The 14,967-nt window shown below is 37.7% G+C and overlaps 1 protein-coding gene across 4 annotated transcripts; it reads left to right on the top strand.

Annotated features, from left to right (window-relative positions):
* Nucleotides 1-473: 473 nt before the first annotated feature.
* On the top strand, nt 474-14,556 carry LOC148341793 (basic helix-loop-helix ARNT-like protein 2). Of its 4 annotated transcripts, none has more exons than XM_088288632.1 (17): nt 474-672; nt 4,505-4,616; nt 4,691-4,729; nt 4,905-4,943; nt 5,463-5,620; nt 5,681-5,763; nt 5,874-5,966; nt 6,614-6,731; nt 6,833-6,982; nt 9,080-9,314; nt 9,474-9,580; nt 10,592-10,742; nt 10,827-10,885; nt 10,994-11,105; nt 11,211-11,295; nt 11,369-11,447; nt 12,514-14,556. In XM_088288632.1, exons 1-17 carry the CDS (start codon nt 630-632, stop codon nt 12,657-12,659), a joined length of 1,809 nt encoding a protein of 602 aa, XP_088144758.1. In that variant the 5' UTR covers nt 474-629; the 3' UTR covers nt 12,660-14,556. The 4 variants fall into 4 exon arrangements, with proteins under 4 accessions (XP_088144758.1, XP_088144756.1, XP_088144757.1 ...); XM_088288630.1 differs by having other exon boundaries at nt 615-672; nt 10,997-11,105; XM_088288631.1 differs by having other exon boundaries at nt 615-672; nt 10,827-10,876.
* The last annotated feature ends 411 nt before the right edge of the window (nt 14,557-14,967 follow it).

Below are 14,967 nucleotides of genomic sequence, written 5' to 3' on the forward strand. Positions count from 1 at the left end.
TAACTGGTGAAAGAGCAGAGTGCGACCTCTTCAGCAAAGCTGCTTCCATCCAGAGCTCGAGGCACGTAAACACGCATCGGTGGCGTATGGGATCACTCAAATTAATTTGGATGACTAAATCAATTTAAATAGATAAATAATCAGATTGGTACTATTAATAACATTACTGCAATTTAAAATTTGGGTAAAATTGAGTATGTGACTTTAATTGCATTAAGACACGTCACATAAAAACCCAATTTATGGAACACTATAACATTAAATAATTTTAAAGGCATTTATGTGTGAAATCGTGATAAAGTATGAAATGAATTGCACGGCGGTGACGTCATCACGCCCGGTATGAATGAAGGCGGAAGTGAAAAAAAAATTGAAATGGACGCCTGCCAGTTTACAAGGCTGTCCAGTCCCTCACGTTTTTGGCCCTCTCCACCTCACCCCACTCCACCTCCTTTGAAAAAAAAGAAAAAAACACACACGCAAGAAAGGGTGGGAGGGGAAGACAAAATGAAGTCAATTATACAAGTCGCCGGCTTTTCGCGGCTCCCTCCTCTCTCGCTCGGCTCCTCCACATGCGCCGCGGTGCACCGTAAAGCCTTCACCCGGACATCGGCTCCTCTCGCTCGGCCATGTCGGACGGAGGCTCCGGGGGGGCCGCGGACTTCCTGGCAGGTAAGGGGCACCCTCAAAACAACAACCTTTAATTTAATTAACATTAGCTTGTATCACACATGAGTCATAAAAAAAAGAATTTACCAGAGTTTTAAATGGCGAAGTATCAACATTTAAGACGTTAAATCGAATTCATTTTCCTGTTATTTTGGGGGTCAGGAAACTTTTAGTATTGCTCACAGTCACAGCTAACAACGTTAAAATAGAATGTAACGGTTTATTTTTAATTCGACTTAGTTCGCGTAAACTAACGCAGTTGCAAAACAAAAATAAAAATGCCGGTTGTCAACTGATAAATTTGCCCATTCATTATTTCGCATTCCAAGCTTGCCGTCGTGTTGCATTCCCAAACTCGCGGACGTCTGATTACCCCCGCCCGGAAAAGTGTATCGGAACGCTAAGTCGTGGTTCACCTACCCCCACTCCCCAAATGTTAGACCGATGAACAAATTTCACTATATATATCTATATCTATATCTATATATATCTATATATATATCTATATATATATATATATATATATATATATCTATATATATATATATTCACACCAACAATGTGAAGCAATTTCGTAAAATAAAAAATCTCAGCAATATAAAGACGATTTTCGTCCTACTAGTGGTAAACGTATCAAATGTTAATTTTGAACGCTTTTTCATTTCAAACTACAGTGGTACAGTCTTTGAAAGCTGCAAAATGGAACTCTCCAACTTCCCAGCAGTCATGGAATGCACCATGTCTTTGGGAGGGCGGGGTGGTGGCCTCGCTTGTCCGACATACCTCACGTCTGCACGTGAGCGTAACCATGACGACATAACGTCCCTAATAGATGTATAATATGATAAATCTACCACCAACGATTCGTTAAATTCTAACTTTTTTTTTTTTTACTTGTTTCTTTTTTTTACCTTGATTTTACTGACCACGAGGGGCTTAATGTGGTCACGTGCGGGCACGAGGAAAAGTGGGTCAGTAGATCAGTGGAGCGGCACTTCCTCATTTCAGCCAGAAGAGGTCGACAAAATCAAGAATCTGTAAAACGTCGCTTGAACCAACTCAAATTGTTTTGGTAATTGGTGGGTGCACTAAGTAATAAATAATTGTATTTGTGGTTTTGTGTCATTAGTGGATATTTGCGGATTAGATGCCTAATTAGCTCAGCCTTTCCATTCAAATAATTTGAATACAACGTGTGTATAAAGAAATACTTATTCATAAAAATAATACAATGGTAATTATCCATACTTACATTCACTTGTATAAATTTGGCAGTAATGTACGTCAATAAACAATAGAACTCATGTTGTTGTTTCAATGTTTATAATTTTTCCATTGAAAAGCAAAAAAAAATGTTTTACATAGAATACAATCATACAAAAACCTAAATCGCAACATTTCACAGTTAATCGAAAAAAAAATCAAAACAAGCTTGTAAATTAAAGTTGAAGCCACTAAAATACATAAAAAATACATTGTATAAGAATAACCATTTATAAAAACTTCACTTTTTTGTAACTTTTAGTAGTTTAAAATCTTATTGGTGGAGAATTTTTCATTGTGATGTGGTTGTGTACTTTATGTTTTGAGGGATTTGAATAGAATCAAGCGTTTTCTATTCTGGCAAACCAAAACATTAGATACACTTGCATATTGCTTTGTATTGTGGCTCTGTGCCTTAAATCACAAAAACCTCACCAACGAAACCCCCCGGTATGTTTTCACTATTAAAAACTGCAATTTCCACCTTTTTCCTTCAAGGTCTACTTTCCGAACTTAAACTACTTAAAGATGTCCTTTTAACATTTCGAGCAGCACTGGAACACATTAGAATTGTGTTCATGTGTTGCTCAATACTTGCGTGCAAATCTTGGGAAGATATTCTTATATTTGAGTGTAAAAGAAAAACAACCCCTGTTACATGAAATATAAAACAATGTTTCACATTAAACATGTCAAAAGAGAGTTTTTTTTAATTATTTTTTTAATGTTTTGGCTGTTTGTTTTACAGTGTAGTTATTTACCCAGTCACAGACTATTGAACATATGTAATTAAAAAAAAAACTATATTTTTGCATTACAAAGTCTTTGCTGTTGGTTGTGTTACCCAGAAATAACCTAGAACATACTTTGCTACTTGTGTGCGCGTGTCAAGGCTGTAGAAGGACATACGTGCGCTTACGCTTGTGGTTCTCTTCCTGGAAGTTAACATCAGCTGGGAACATTGGGCAGTGATATGTGTTGAAATTGGAATGAGATTGTAATACCCTAATGGCAGGAAGCCCCATGTTGATGGAAGAAAAATATTAGTTGTTGTCATTAAATTCTGTTGGCTATGTGTGTGTGTGTGTGTGTGTGTCCGAAGTCAGACAACTCGATGTTATTCATGTGGGATTTGATAATCCCCAAGGTTAAAAGCGTGGCGTTTAGCTCATAACATGCATGCTCCTTTGGGTTTTGCTCTGTGTATTTATTTGGGACGGCGCTGTGTTTTCTTTTGATCTCATGTCGCAATCGTGGCATGACTCACAACACGGAAGCTCGTCCCGATGGCACGTTTGCGCCTGGCTCGCCTCGCATTCTAGGGAAACGATGACGCGGGGCCGGTGAAAACGGTGACACTGTGAGCGTGCGGTGGCGTAGTGGGCGGGAGAGAGTGAGCCAGCGAGCTCCCACGTTCCTCTCTTTGCGTCACTGATGACCCACTAAAGTCCCCGGAAGGGATTAATGATAATCATGTCAATAGTCGCGTTGATAAGTGAAAATAAAGCGTGTTAGATTGGTTGTTGGGCTTCACCTTGGCGCAAAATGAAGTTATCAATGGAATTTAAAAAAAAAAAAAGAAAAGTGAATATGGCTCAGCCAAGGTCAACATTTCCATCACTTATCAAGACTTATTTGCCGAAAAGTGTGAGTCGAGCGGGGGGAAGTAGGTCAGTGTTACAGCGTTATATAAGCTTGCGGTAAAATGATAGCTCAAATCCAATTTATCTTCACGTGCCTTCTGGATTGACGCATAGTTGAGGCTACAAAAACCTTTGGCAAGCGCTACTAGTTTACACTTGTAAACGAATGACAGCTGTGCTGAGCTCTACCTAAGTGTGCGTTTTAGCACATTTTATTTGAATGTTGTTTTATACGCTTTTTCAAATGGAATTTCATTACATTTTGCCGCGCGGTTCTAATTAGCGAACATTTAGACTGTGTTGCATTGCCTTGAAAGACAAAACTAGAAACATCAGTAACAAACGATTTTGATAAAAAAAAAAATACACTTATCTAAAATATTTAGCATTTTTATCAGCAATTAGCGACTGCAGCGATTCCCAGTGTAGTACATGGGCTCCCTCTACTGGTGTGAAAAAGAATCACTGCCCAAGTACAGTTCAGTTGTATTTAACTTTTATAGTCAATACATTTGCATTTAATCAAGAAAATTATTTTGGGGTGGAATTTTTATTTAACACTTGGGCGCATAATCCATTTGAATTTAATCACTGTCTAGTAGTTCTATTTCAATGTTAATTTCTTGCAGTAATATTAAATATAATAGTAAAATCTGCCTTGCCTTTGATCAACACTTAAAATGTATTTTATGCTATCGTGTGGCATAATTGAGAGCAACATCACCATGGAAACTTAATGAATGCAATCCTCGTCATTGAATGGTCATGTTCCTATTTATTAGTCTTGGTGCTTCTCTGCCACTTCATTTTTTCGTGTGTGTGTTGCCACCTCCATTTTGCACCTCAAAGCCGCTGTGTGTTATTAATAGACGCGGGACGCTGCCCACACTGACTCAAGGTTGGTGTGTATTTGCGTGTGCGTTTGCTAGGTGGGAACGTGCAGGAGGAAGGGCCGGGCCAAGCGAGCACGTTGCTGCCTGCCGCTGAGTTGCCAAGGAAGCGCAAGGGTGATGTGGAGGACTCGTTGGACACCCTTGTGCAGTAAGACCACCAGTACAATAACGCATTAAAACTTGAAATGATTATCAATATTGAAATGTACTGTGATCCAACAGGCAGGGTCTCGACTTCCAAATGGATGAAGACCTCAATAGGTAGACTGGGATTTATTTGTGGGTCATTCCAAAATTGGAGGGGTGAAAATTGTTGTTATTTTCTATTGTTTTGTTGTGTTATCAAGAAAAATAATGAACCATCGTATAATTCGGTTCTGCATTGTCATTTGTAACACACATGACTCAAATCAAATTATTTGGTTTTGTTTTACAGATCAGAAGATGACCAGCAAGCCAAAATGAAATGTTTCAGGTATTTTTAGCCCGCCATTTCTGCATTTATATATAATTTTTTTTTTTTTTTGTGTAAATTATTTTCTCAAAAATGCCCATTCAGGGATGACACAAAACTGCTTAACGAAACCAACATTTAGTGCTAAAACGCATTTTGCTAATTTTCTTTTCTAAAAAAAAATTAAAATTTTTTGATGGACAATGTTTGTCTTTCATATCATTCCAAATACACAAAAATATATTAGGCGTTTTAGTATAGGGCCGTATTAGAACCAGTGTAAGCGCAATTATGACGTATCTGCCATGTAGTGGTGATTGGTGATCTTGCAACTTAAAATCACAGTCTGTGCAAATACGCCCCAAATTTAATATAAAAATAAATACAATAAAATATAAAAATCTCAGGGTACACAAAATAACTCCCTTCGACTTCATTGCACAGAGATGCCACCAGAGGGTGCACTTGTGCATTAAAGGAGTCACGCTTCCTTCCTTATACAGTAGCTCAATATGCTAGCTCATATTTATGTATTTACAGGCAACCTCACCGGCAAATTGAGAAGCGGCGGCGGGACAAAATGAACAACCTCATCGATGAGTTAGCCGTCATGATCCCCACCTGTCAGCCCATGCCACGGAAACTGGACAAACTAACCGTGCTGCGTAAGGCTGTGCAGCACCTAAAAGCCCTTAAAGGTACGCTCTGTCGTAAAACAACTTTTGGGGAATTTCCATTCACACTCATTTCATTTCCAGCCGGTCCAGGCAGCACCTTCGCCAATGCCGCCTGCAAGCCTTCGATCCTCCCTCATGATGACCTCAGGCATCTTTTGCTCAGGGTGCGTACTTCAAGTCAATGACATTGTCTTGTTTCTTGTTAAAGAAAAATAAATCATCCGCTAATTTTGATTTATCTCTTTGTTGACGTTCATCTGTGTGCTCATTCCAGGTTGCGGACGGTTTCCTGTTAGTTGTGAGTTGCGACCGAGCGAAAATTTTGTTTATCTCGGAATCCGTCTCCAAGATCCTCAGCTTTAGCAGGGTGTGTGCTTGTTTTGCCACTCATCATATGTCGATGGGAAAAAAAAACACCTGATGCATCCTTTTGGGCTGACGTTTTTTCCAGTGTAGAGGAACAAATGTTCACATTTCAAAATCATTCGCAGATGTTGACATGATGAAATGATATCATGGCCAAATGTTTTTGTTGAAGGGCATACAAATTTATATTATTTATTATAATATTCCTTATACTAATTTATTATATATATATATATATATATATATATATATATATATTTATATATATTTATGACCAGTGACGTAGTAGGCCTAAGTGTTCATCAAAAAGCAAGGCAGGTTTTCCCCCCGAAATTGGTAATAATTTTGAATGTGGACCCTTTTTGATTGTGATTCATACATATGAATTTCTCCACTCTTTAAATTGCATTTTTCTTCATTATCCTTTGAGATAATTTCCAGAACATTATAGGAATGAATTTGAAATTGTACATTTAATTCTAAAGTTTTAGGACCACTTGACGCTCTATGTTGTGCTACAATATACACAGTGAGTCACCTTTTAAAAACAAAATTTAATTCAAGAATTGGTGGTGATGACTCCACTATGTGACATATGTTGATCAATCAAAGCATCAACAGTGAATTTATTATTGTTTGCGCCGACAGGTGGAGCTGACAGGCAAAAGTCTGTTCGACTTCATCCACCCCAAAGACATCAGCAAGGTGAAGGAGCAGCTCTCGTCGTCCGAATTGAACCCTCACCAACGCCTCATCGACGCCGCCAGTGAGTCTTGTCGTCATGACGACGAGTCAAGTCCACTCTGTTAGCCTCTCAAAGGAACTTTGCGTTTGTATTTTATTTTTTATTTTTTTTTGTGCATATAGCCGGGATCCCTGTTCAAGCGGACCCGCCCGTCACGCCGTCTCACTTGTCCACTGGAGCCAGACGCTCCTTCTTCTGTCGTATGAAGCACAATCGAGGGGAGGGAAAGCACAAGGACAAGCATACGCTCGCCACTGCTTCCATTAAGAAAGGTGGGTCAGTGGTGGTTCGATTTCGGGGAATATATTTGAATTGGTACACTGGACCATCATACATATATATGACAATTAAAATAGATTTTTTTCCTTCAGTTTTTGAGTTTCACGTCGGTTCGCATAAAGTTTGTAGCGCATTTGACATGAGTTGTTTTGGAATAACTCCTCCATGTACGACCAGGGATGCGTGAGGGTTTTTTGTGTGGAAAAAGAAAAAAAAATCTTGGTTGATTTAAGTCGTTGCGGTTAAACATCTGCCGTTTTTTTTTTTGTAGTCGCCCACTATGTGATAAGTCGATATCGATGAATTGATGATGCCCTTGATAGTTTCCTGCACAGCTGTCTCCCACCACCAACCGACTGGTTTCACGTCAAGACATTTTGTCAGACAAAGAAATAAAAACTAATGTTTATAATGACAACTGAACATTATTCGGCACACTTTTTTTTTTAATGAAATTGTGTGTGGGGGGGAAAAAGATTCATACATTTTGTTCTTATTAATAATGCATTTTTTTCATGTCCTGAATTTCTGCACAGTATATGTAATCGGCATTTCCAAAATGGTTTTAAAATGGTTGTATAGGGTGACATTAATGCTGCGAAAGGATAGAATTATGATAAATGTGAAGATTCTTGTAGAAGTGTGGAGCGATTTTTATCAGAAGGACCTCATTCAACTTTCTGTGATCACTGAATGGCTGGTGTGACGAATCTCCGTTTTGAGAAATCATCTTCTGGGTTTGAATGTAAAGAATTCTGAAGCTACTGTTGTGAAACATAGGAGCACAATGACAAAAAAAAAATACCTTGATCACTTTTCCATTGTAGCATTTCATGATACAGTTTGAATAGAAACAGTCAAACACCAAACAAAAATCACGTGTTCAATGTGTACAGGAAAGAACACGTGTTGTTTGCTTTCTATAAATACCAAGTCGAGGTTAAGGGCCCAACCGAACAATTCACCCACACAATTTGCTAGTGGAAAGAAAGCAGCCAATGACATATGAATGTAGACTCGTCGTAAATTATGTTTCCCTTTTCCTAACTTTATACAATGTGGGCTGGGTTAATTGAACGGAGGAACTAACACGGGAAGTAGGTCAGCGTTTACAGCTTTGTATAACCAATAAAGTGAGATGAGAATGAACGTTGTTAACTAAACGAAAGTAAGGAGCGCTCGACATCTAATTAGGCACCGAGAAGGAGAAACAGCGACGCTTAGAGGAGGAATGTGGAAACTGCAGCCTTTGATACTAAAGCGTCATACTGTCTGTATTATTAAAAAGAAAACGTTTACAAATGTTTTTACCAACCTAAATTGTTGCTTTACATGTCCTATATACTTCTATTTTGACTATTTCAATACATACAATCAATGATTAAAAGAATAATAATTGTACTATGATTGCAATACAGCATACAGACATTTATTTACAATATTCGAGCAACCATGTTGAAATAGGGTGTCTCTATTCTTTTATTCTTATTATTTTTATTAATTTATTTGTTATTATATGTAATTTGATTTTTAACTCATCAAATGATCAGAATTGGCCAAATATGTTTAAAAATGAATTTAAAAAATAATACATGGAACCAATGGTGAAAGTACTCGTATACGTGGGTGGGCGATAATGATGTCATTTTTTAATTAGTATTTTATTTTGGGTGTGTGTGAGATTCCTTATTTCACTGTGCAATGACTTCTAATTTAAATTCTAAATATCTCGATTATTTTTTAACGTATATGTACAACCAATGGTATTTTATAAACATTTTATTTTATTATTACTTTTAATTAACAATAGCAGCCAGTAAAATAGTGATTTTATTGTCATTGTATTTTAACTATGCTGATCGAAAGCCTAAAATGGGGAGCAAAAGTGGTTCACGGGCTCCCTCTAGCGCCAAGCGAAAGAATCATTTAAAGTGCATCATGCTTTTTGAAATTTACTATACTTACGAACTTACTATATTAATTTCCCTTTTAATCCACCATATTCAGCTATTACTTTTCAAAGCCATGAAATATTCAGAAACTCTTATCTGAAGTTTTAATTGACAATTTTGCCAAATGTCTGTTGCCAGACTCGAGCAGATACTGTGCCCTCCACTGCACCGGGTACATGCACAGCTGGCCCAGGAGCGACCTGGACTCGGAGGCCGATGCCGAGAAGGACTCCTCGGGCCTCACCTGCCTGGTGACCATGTGCCGCGTGCAGAGTCACGCGTCCCACCAGCCCTCCAAAGACGTCAAAGTCAAGCCCACCCAGTTCGTGACTCGTTGTGCCATCGACGGCAAGTTCACTTTTGTAGAGCAACAGTGAGTTTTTCTTTCTCTTTCTCTATTCCCTTTGAGATTTCCTTTTTTTTTGCTACACTTAACCCCGCCCCTTTTTTTATTTATGTATTTATTTTCCTTTTTTTTGCTACACTTAACCCCCCCCCCCTTTTTTAAATTTATTTATTTATTTTTTAACAGAGCGACAACTGTCATTGGTTATCTCCCGCAAGAAATTTTGGGTACGTCTTGTTACGAGTACTTCCACCAGGATGATCTCCAGCACCTGGCAGAAAAACACAGGCAAGGTGATGGAGCATGGTGTATTAAATTTAAATCCTCAGCATTAAAAAGCAACAGGCAGCGGTTTTCAAATCACTGTTTGATGAAATCAAGTCAGTATTTTTAGCCATAGCACATATCTGACCAACTTTTATCAAGATGAGACATACTTGAACCACTGAGAATAAGAGTGGGCTAACTCCAATTTTGTCCCGTTTAACCGAAATGCTGGTGCTCAAGGTTAAGTACCAGATTTGACAGATAGGAGGCAGTTTATTATTGCACTCAGCACTTTTCCTGATTCATCAGTGCAACACTGGGCCAACTTCCATTTCCAAGATGGCTGCGCCCATGAAAGCAGGCTCACAGATTGATAGAAGACTCAGAAAGTAAGTAGTACAAGTCGATATTATTTATAATCTTTCATGAAATAGAAATAGGTTTGACACGTTTTTAGTCTACTATTGCCTAAATATTTTATTATTAAATATAGTTAGATCTGGGGATACCCACTCTTTTTTTTTATTTATTTATTTATTTATTTTTTTTTTAGTAAAAGCAAATATCCAGAAGAAGTAGTCATTGTGAAACCGATCACCAAAATAATAATGCCCCACATTGCACCATGACAAAAATTGAGTTTGCCCACTCAAAAATGTGCATTACAATTGCTCGCATTATACATTTGTGAGTTTGTCTCAAACAAAAATGTAAATTCGGAATCGCTCTTTCAGACTTTTATGGCAGAGGATAAACTGTCAAGCACAAGTCCAGCATGAGGACAATTGCAAGGGGTTGCTGTCAGCTGCAGCTTATGCACAGATGCTTACACACAAAATAACTGACGCCAGCTCCTGACGTCACTCACGAGGCCACACCCCTTAAAGGCCGCCGATAAAGGGGAATTTATCTCATTGTGGTCGGGAATCACCGGATTAAACAATTGCTTTCCCATATTGAGTACTTCTAGTCCCTTTTAACCATCGGTATTTCCCATCTTGTGCAGATTTCCTTACGTTCTCCTTTTGTTGTTGCAGTTCTCCACAGCAAAGAGAAGCTGGAGACAAAGTCCTACAAGTTCAAAACAAAATACGGTTCCTACGTTTCACTCCAAAGTCAGTGGTTTAGTTTCACCAACCCGTGGACCAAAGAAGTCGAGTTTGTCGTGTCGTTAAACCGGGTTGTCTCGTAAGTGTTGACATCACTTTTGCTCCACTTTGATTTTTTTTTTTTCCTTCAGAATTTGGAAATGAAGTACCTCTTTTTCAACAGCAGGGGGCCCAGTCATCTAAAAGATGATGAGGCAGCAGGCAGCTCCAAAGGTCCTCAGGGTAACTCGGCATGTCATTGAAAATATTCTGCTTTCAATCTATTTGACGTCTTTGTTTTTTTTTTTTTTTGTTTTTTTCTTTTTTAAATTGGTCCTACTTGACCTGCAGAAGAATCGAAACAGTTAGCCATTATTCCAGGCCTCACAAGCGGTGTGGGCAAAATGATCTACGCAGGCAGCATCGGCACACAAATTGCAAATGAACTCATCGATTCGTACAGGTAACTCCTCCGAAAGCACTTGAGGTTGATATATTAGGCTTTGGTAACATTTCAGGCTCAACCAAAAATCCTGAAATGTGTGTATGTACATGCGTGTATATGCAGGGCAAACTCATCTCCATCGAGCGGTGTGTCCAGTCCGTTCGGCGCGGCCCTCAGTGTACCAGAATCCCCGCAAGCAAGCAGAAGTGTGAGTGACTCATTATTACCTCGCGTCTAAAATGCGTACTTAGTTAGCGTACTGTTTAAATGTTGCTTTGCAGCTGTCGAGCCGAGAGGAGGAAGCAGGAAGTTCATCCGAGTCGAAGACGGAAGCGGTCCCCAGCGTTTCTGAAAGTACAGGTACTGTGTCATACTATTCGTAGGGCAACAGGGTAGTCAATAGGAAGAGGGAAGAAAGTCGCGACTGGAAAGCAGTGATGAATCTAGGACAAAAAAAAAAATCATAATAAATATATTATTCTGTTATCTGCACCGCTTATACTGAAGATAGTTAAAAAATATATATATTTAAAAAAACAACCTGAAAAAATTTTATTTATTTCATTTGATTTGAATTTATTTTTTTTTTTTAACAAATTGACCCAAGTCACGGAGTGGTGCATTTTTGACCTAACAGTTTTTCGAGGGAAAAGTATGAAATGTAAAAAAAACCCAAAAACAATGGAAGTATAAAAAGTAAATAATGTTTTAAAAATGAAAAAACATTTTCTAAACTAAAAGACAATACTTTATAATTCCATATTTAAAAAAAAATCTAAAAAAATCTAGTGTAAGAAATGGTGAATATTTACAAATTACTTATTAAAATAATTTCCAACAAATATTGAATATGAGTGATAAGTTAATGTAAAAATTGAAGCTGCTGCCTTCCAGTAAGCGGCAGATAATGGCTGGATGGATGGAAATCTTGAAGAAAAAAAAAAAAAAAGTAAAAAATATGGCGTATTAAAAAGAGACTATATTTGAATCAAATTTGTTTTTTCTTTAAAAAAAAAACCTTTAAAATGCATAAAATAATAAATATTTGCCTTATTTTAATTAATACAAAATATAAAAAAAAAAGGAAATGCATTGGAAATCAAAAATATTTCATATAAAAAGTAAGAATCTGCAGTACAAAGCAACTGTCGCAAGCAAAATGTGGTTGCATGATGACTCAATTGAAACTTTTTCATTTTTTTTGATTGTATATCACCCACAAAGAATAATTTTGCTAATATATCACTATTAAAAATGCTAAAATGTCAAGTGGATCCCTGGAAGACATTGAATATTAAATATCCATTGTTTCTCATGGGGATAATTTAATACAAACTTGGGAATAATGCAAACAAGGAAGAAAAAAACATGTCCAGACAGGGAACGTTAAGCCCGACTCGTGGCTGTGTATTTTCCCATATCTCAGGTGAGCCGTCCCAGCAGGACTTGGACAGCATGCTGAGCAGCTTTAGCAGCGATGAAGCGGCCATGGCGGTCATCATGAGCTTACTGGAGTCGGACGTAAACATGAGCCAGTCGGGGGGCTTTGACGATTTACACTGGCCCTTCTGAGCCTCCTATTTTGCCTCGCTATCGTGAGGCCTCCACAAATTGTCCACTTAATGACACGCGACGTAGGATCGAGGAGAGAAAAAAAACAAAAAAAAACATTGCGACTGGTCCTTACGGAAACGGCACTTGAAGTGATTTTGTCTTTCGTTGGAATGGAAAGACAGAATCCACCCTGCTTTGACTATGGGGTAAAAATCAGATCGATGAACTGCAGCGCTGCTAGATAAGAAACTCGTGCATTTTTTTATTTTTTTTTTATTTTTTACAGCGAGTCAATCAAATGTTTTTTTTTCTGACCACGTTGTCTTTGGTGGAGTCGTTCGAGAAAAACGGAGATGATGCCTCAGGCCTTAATTTACAGCCCACCCACCTTGAAGACCCCCGCGCTTGACTGCAAGCCAGTTTCATACTATCAAAAAATGAAAACGATGTTCGGACAAGAATGTGGGCGGAGCTACTCGGTTTTCAAAAAAATGCCTATCATGGCTAGCTACGGGCTAATGCAATCAAAATTAACAAAGCGAGTGACTCACTGTTTTCTCGTTTCAGAACAATGTAACAATATTTTAGTCCCCATTTGGTAGCATATTCTTTTCATGATTAATTTTGGCCCTAATAACTTATTTTTTTAAGTGAGTTGTAATGGCCATCCACAAACTAATATACTGAAGCGAATTCCGAGCGTATTGGGAAAAAATGTAATCATATTTTTACTCCACCTTGGTGACATGAAATAAAGCTGATGATTTAATAATATATTTCACCCTAATTGTCTTAAAATCAAAACAACAAATAGCAGCAATAGCCCCAGGTCACTATATGCTAACATGATTTGTTTTTTTAAAGCAAAGTAAAAAAAAAAAAAAAAAAGTGCGAGTCATTAGGTTGATTATGCTAATACTGTCATAATTTACCTTGCATATTTGGGATGTAGTTGGAAAAAAAAAAAGAATAATACCTCCCCCTTGGTGCCATTTTATTCAATGTTATATTTGGCCTAATTTGCTTCAAAAAATTCAAGTGTAATGCAATACACAGGGTAAATCTAAATCTAATTGTTTCCACTTCAAATGGGCTCGTAATTTAAAAAAAATAAATAAATCTTGATATACGGGAAAAGACTTGAAAGCCCAATATGTATTTTGTAGGAGTATGTTTACTGAGCTTTTCTTTTTTTTTTTTTTTTTTTTTGGGTCACAAACAAGTTGTGCAGTTTGAAAGGCACGTTGGCAATTTCTCAGTTGTCGGGAGTCTACTTTCCACTTATCTCATTTGCTCCCCGCCATTTTCACTAGAAGAAACCACTCAATCCCAGCGTTTTTCTGGATTTGGACTGATTTTGCGAGGCCAACAGAATATTCTGTTCTAATGCTATACAAACACGGCGCTATGACGCAAAAAAAAAAAAAAAAAAGGCTAAGACGTATAAATACGTCTTTGGGAGGCGGGGTCTACGTTTTTGAAAAAGTACATGTATGTTGTATGGATTGAATGAGTTATTTAATACCGTCTGTTTGTACGTTGCTGAATGTCCCAAATACCACAACAGCCTTTTGTGAACAAAAATGTCAGCCTATTTCTACTTTGCTACTGAGAATATGCAACATGGTTCCGTGCACATTTAATCGTATTTCCGAGGAGGTCACTTTTAAACCACTGCGTGAAGAGTCGAAAAGTCCTACAAGGGCACAGTGCTAGACTAAACAACAAGACATTTGGAGGATTAAACAAAGCAACAGGGAAAGTTTTGAGAGAGAAGGAAAAGCAAAACTGTGTGAAATCCTCTTCCTCCATTCAGCTCATGCAAACTTCTCGGGTTCTATCACTGGCTCCTCTACTCTTGAAAAACAATGTGATTGTGTTGCCTTGTGTTTTAGAAGCGGCTTAAAAAAAAAAAGTTTGGCTTCAAACCCGCTAACAAAGGAGAAACGTGTCTTGTTCATTTGTATGTTGTAATTGTTGTCGATGTTTCTGCTGTAAGGAGTGGAGGTTCACTTTGGAAGTAAAATACTTTTTTTTTGTAGGAATTGAGTTCCTTTGTTGTTTTTTGTTCTGGGCAAAACTATAAAATAAAAACACCAACTTCCTACATATAACACTGAAAAATGAGTTTAAACACATGAGTTTTGTTTTTTTGTTGTTTTTTTTTTTTTTTTTAGGGTAAGTCAGCCCCCCCAAAATGTGCTTTCTCGAGTCAAAACATGGCATTCTGATTAAATCTTAATTTTATGGAATATGATTGAAGCAGTAAAATCCACTCATTTTGGGCGGCCATTTTGTCACTTTCTGTCGACTGAAAATGACATCA

Source organism: Idiotropiscis lumnitzeri, chromosome 2 (assembly GCF_059441095.1).
Source record: "Idiotropiscis lumnitzeri isolate Australia: NSW breed Sydney's pygmy pipehorse chromosome 2, RoL_Ilum_1.0, whole genome shotgun sequence".
Taxonomy (NCBI): Eukaryota; Metazoa; Chordata; class Actinopteri; order Syngnathiformes; family Syngnathidae; genus Idiotropiscis; species Idiotropiscis lumnitzeri.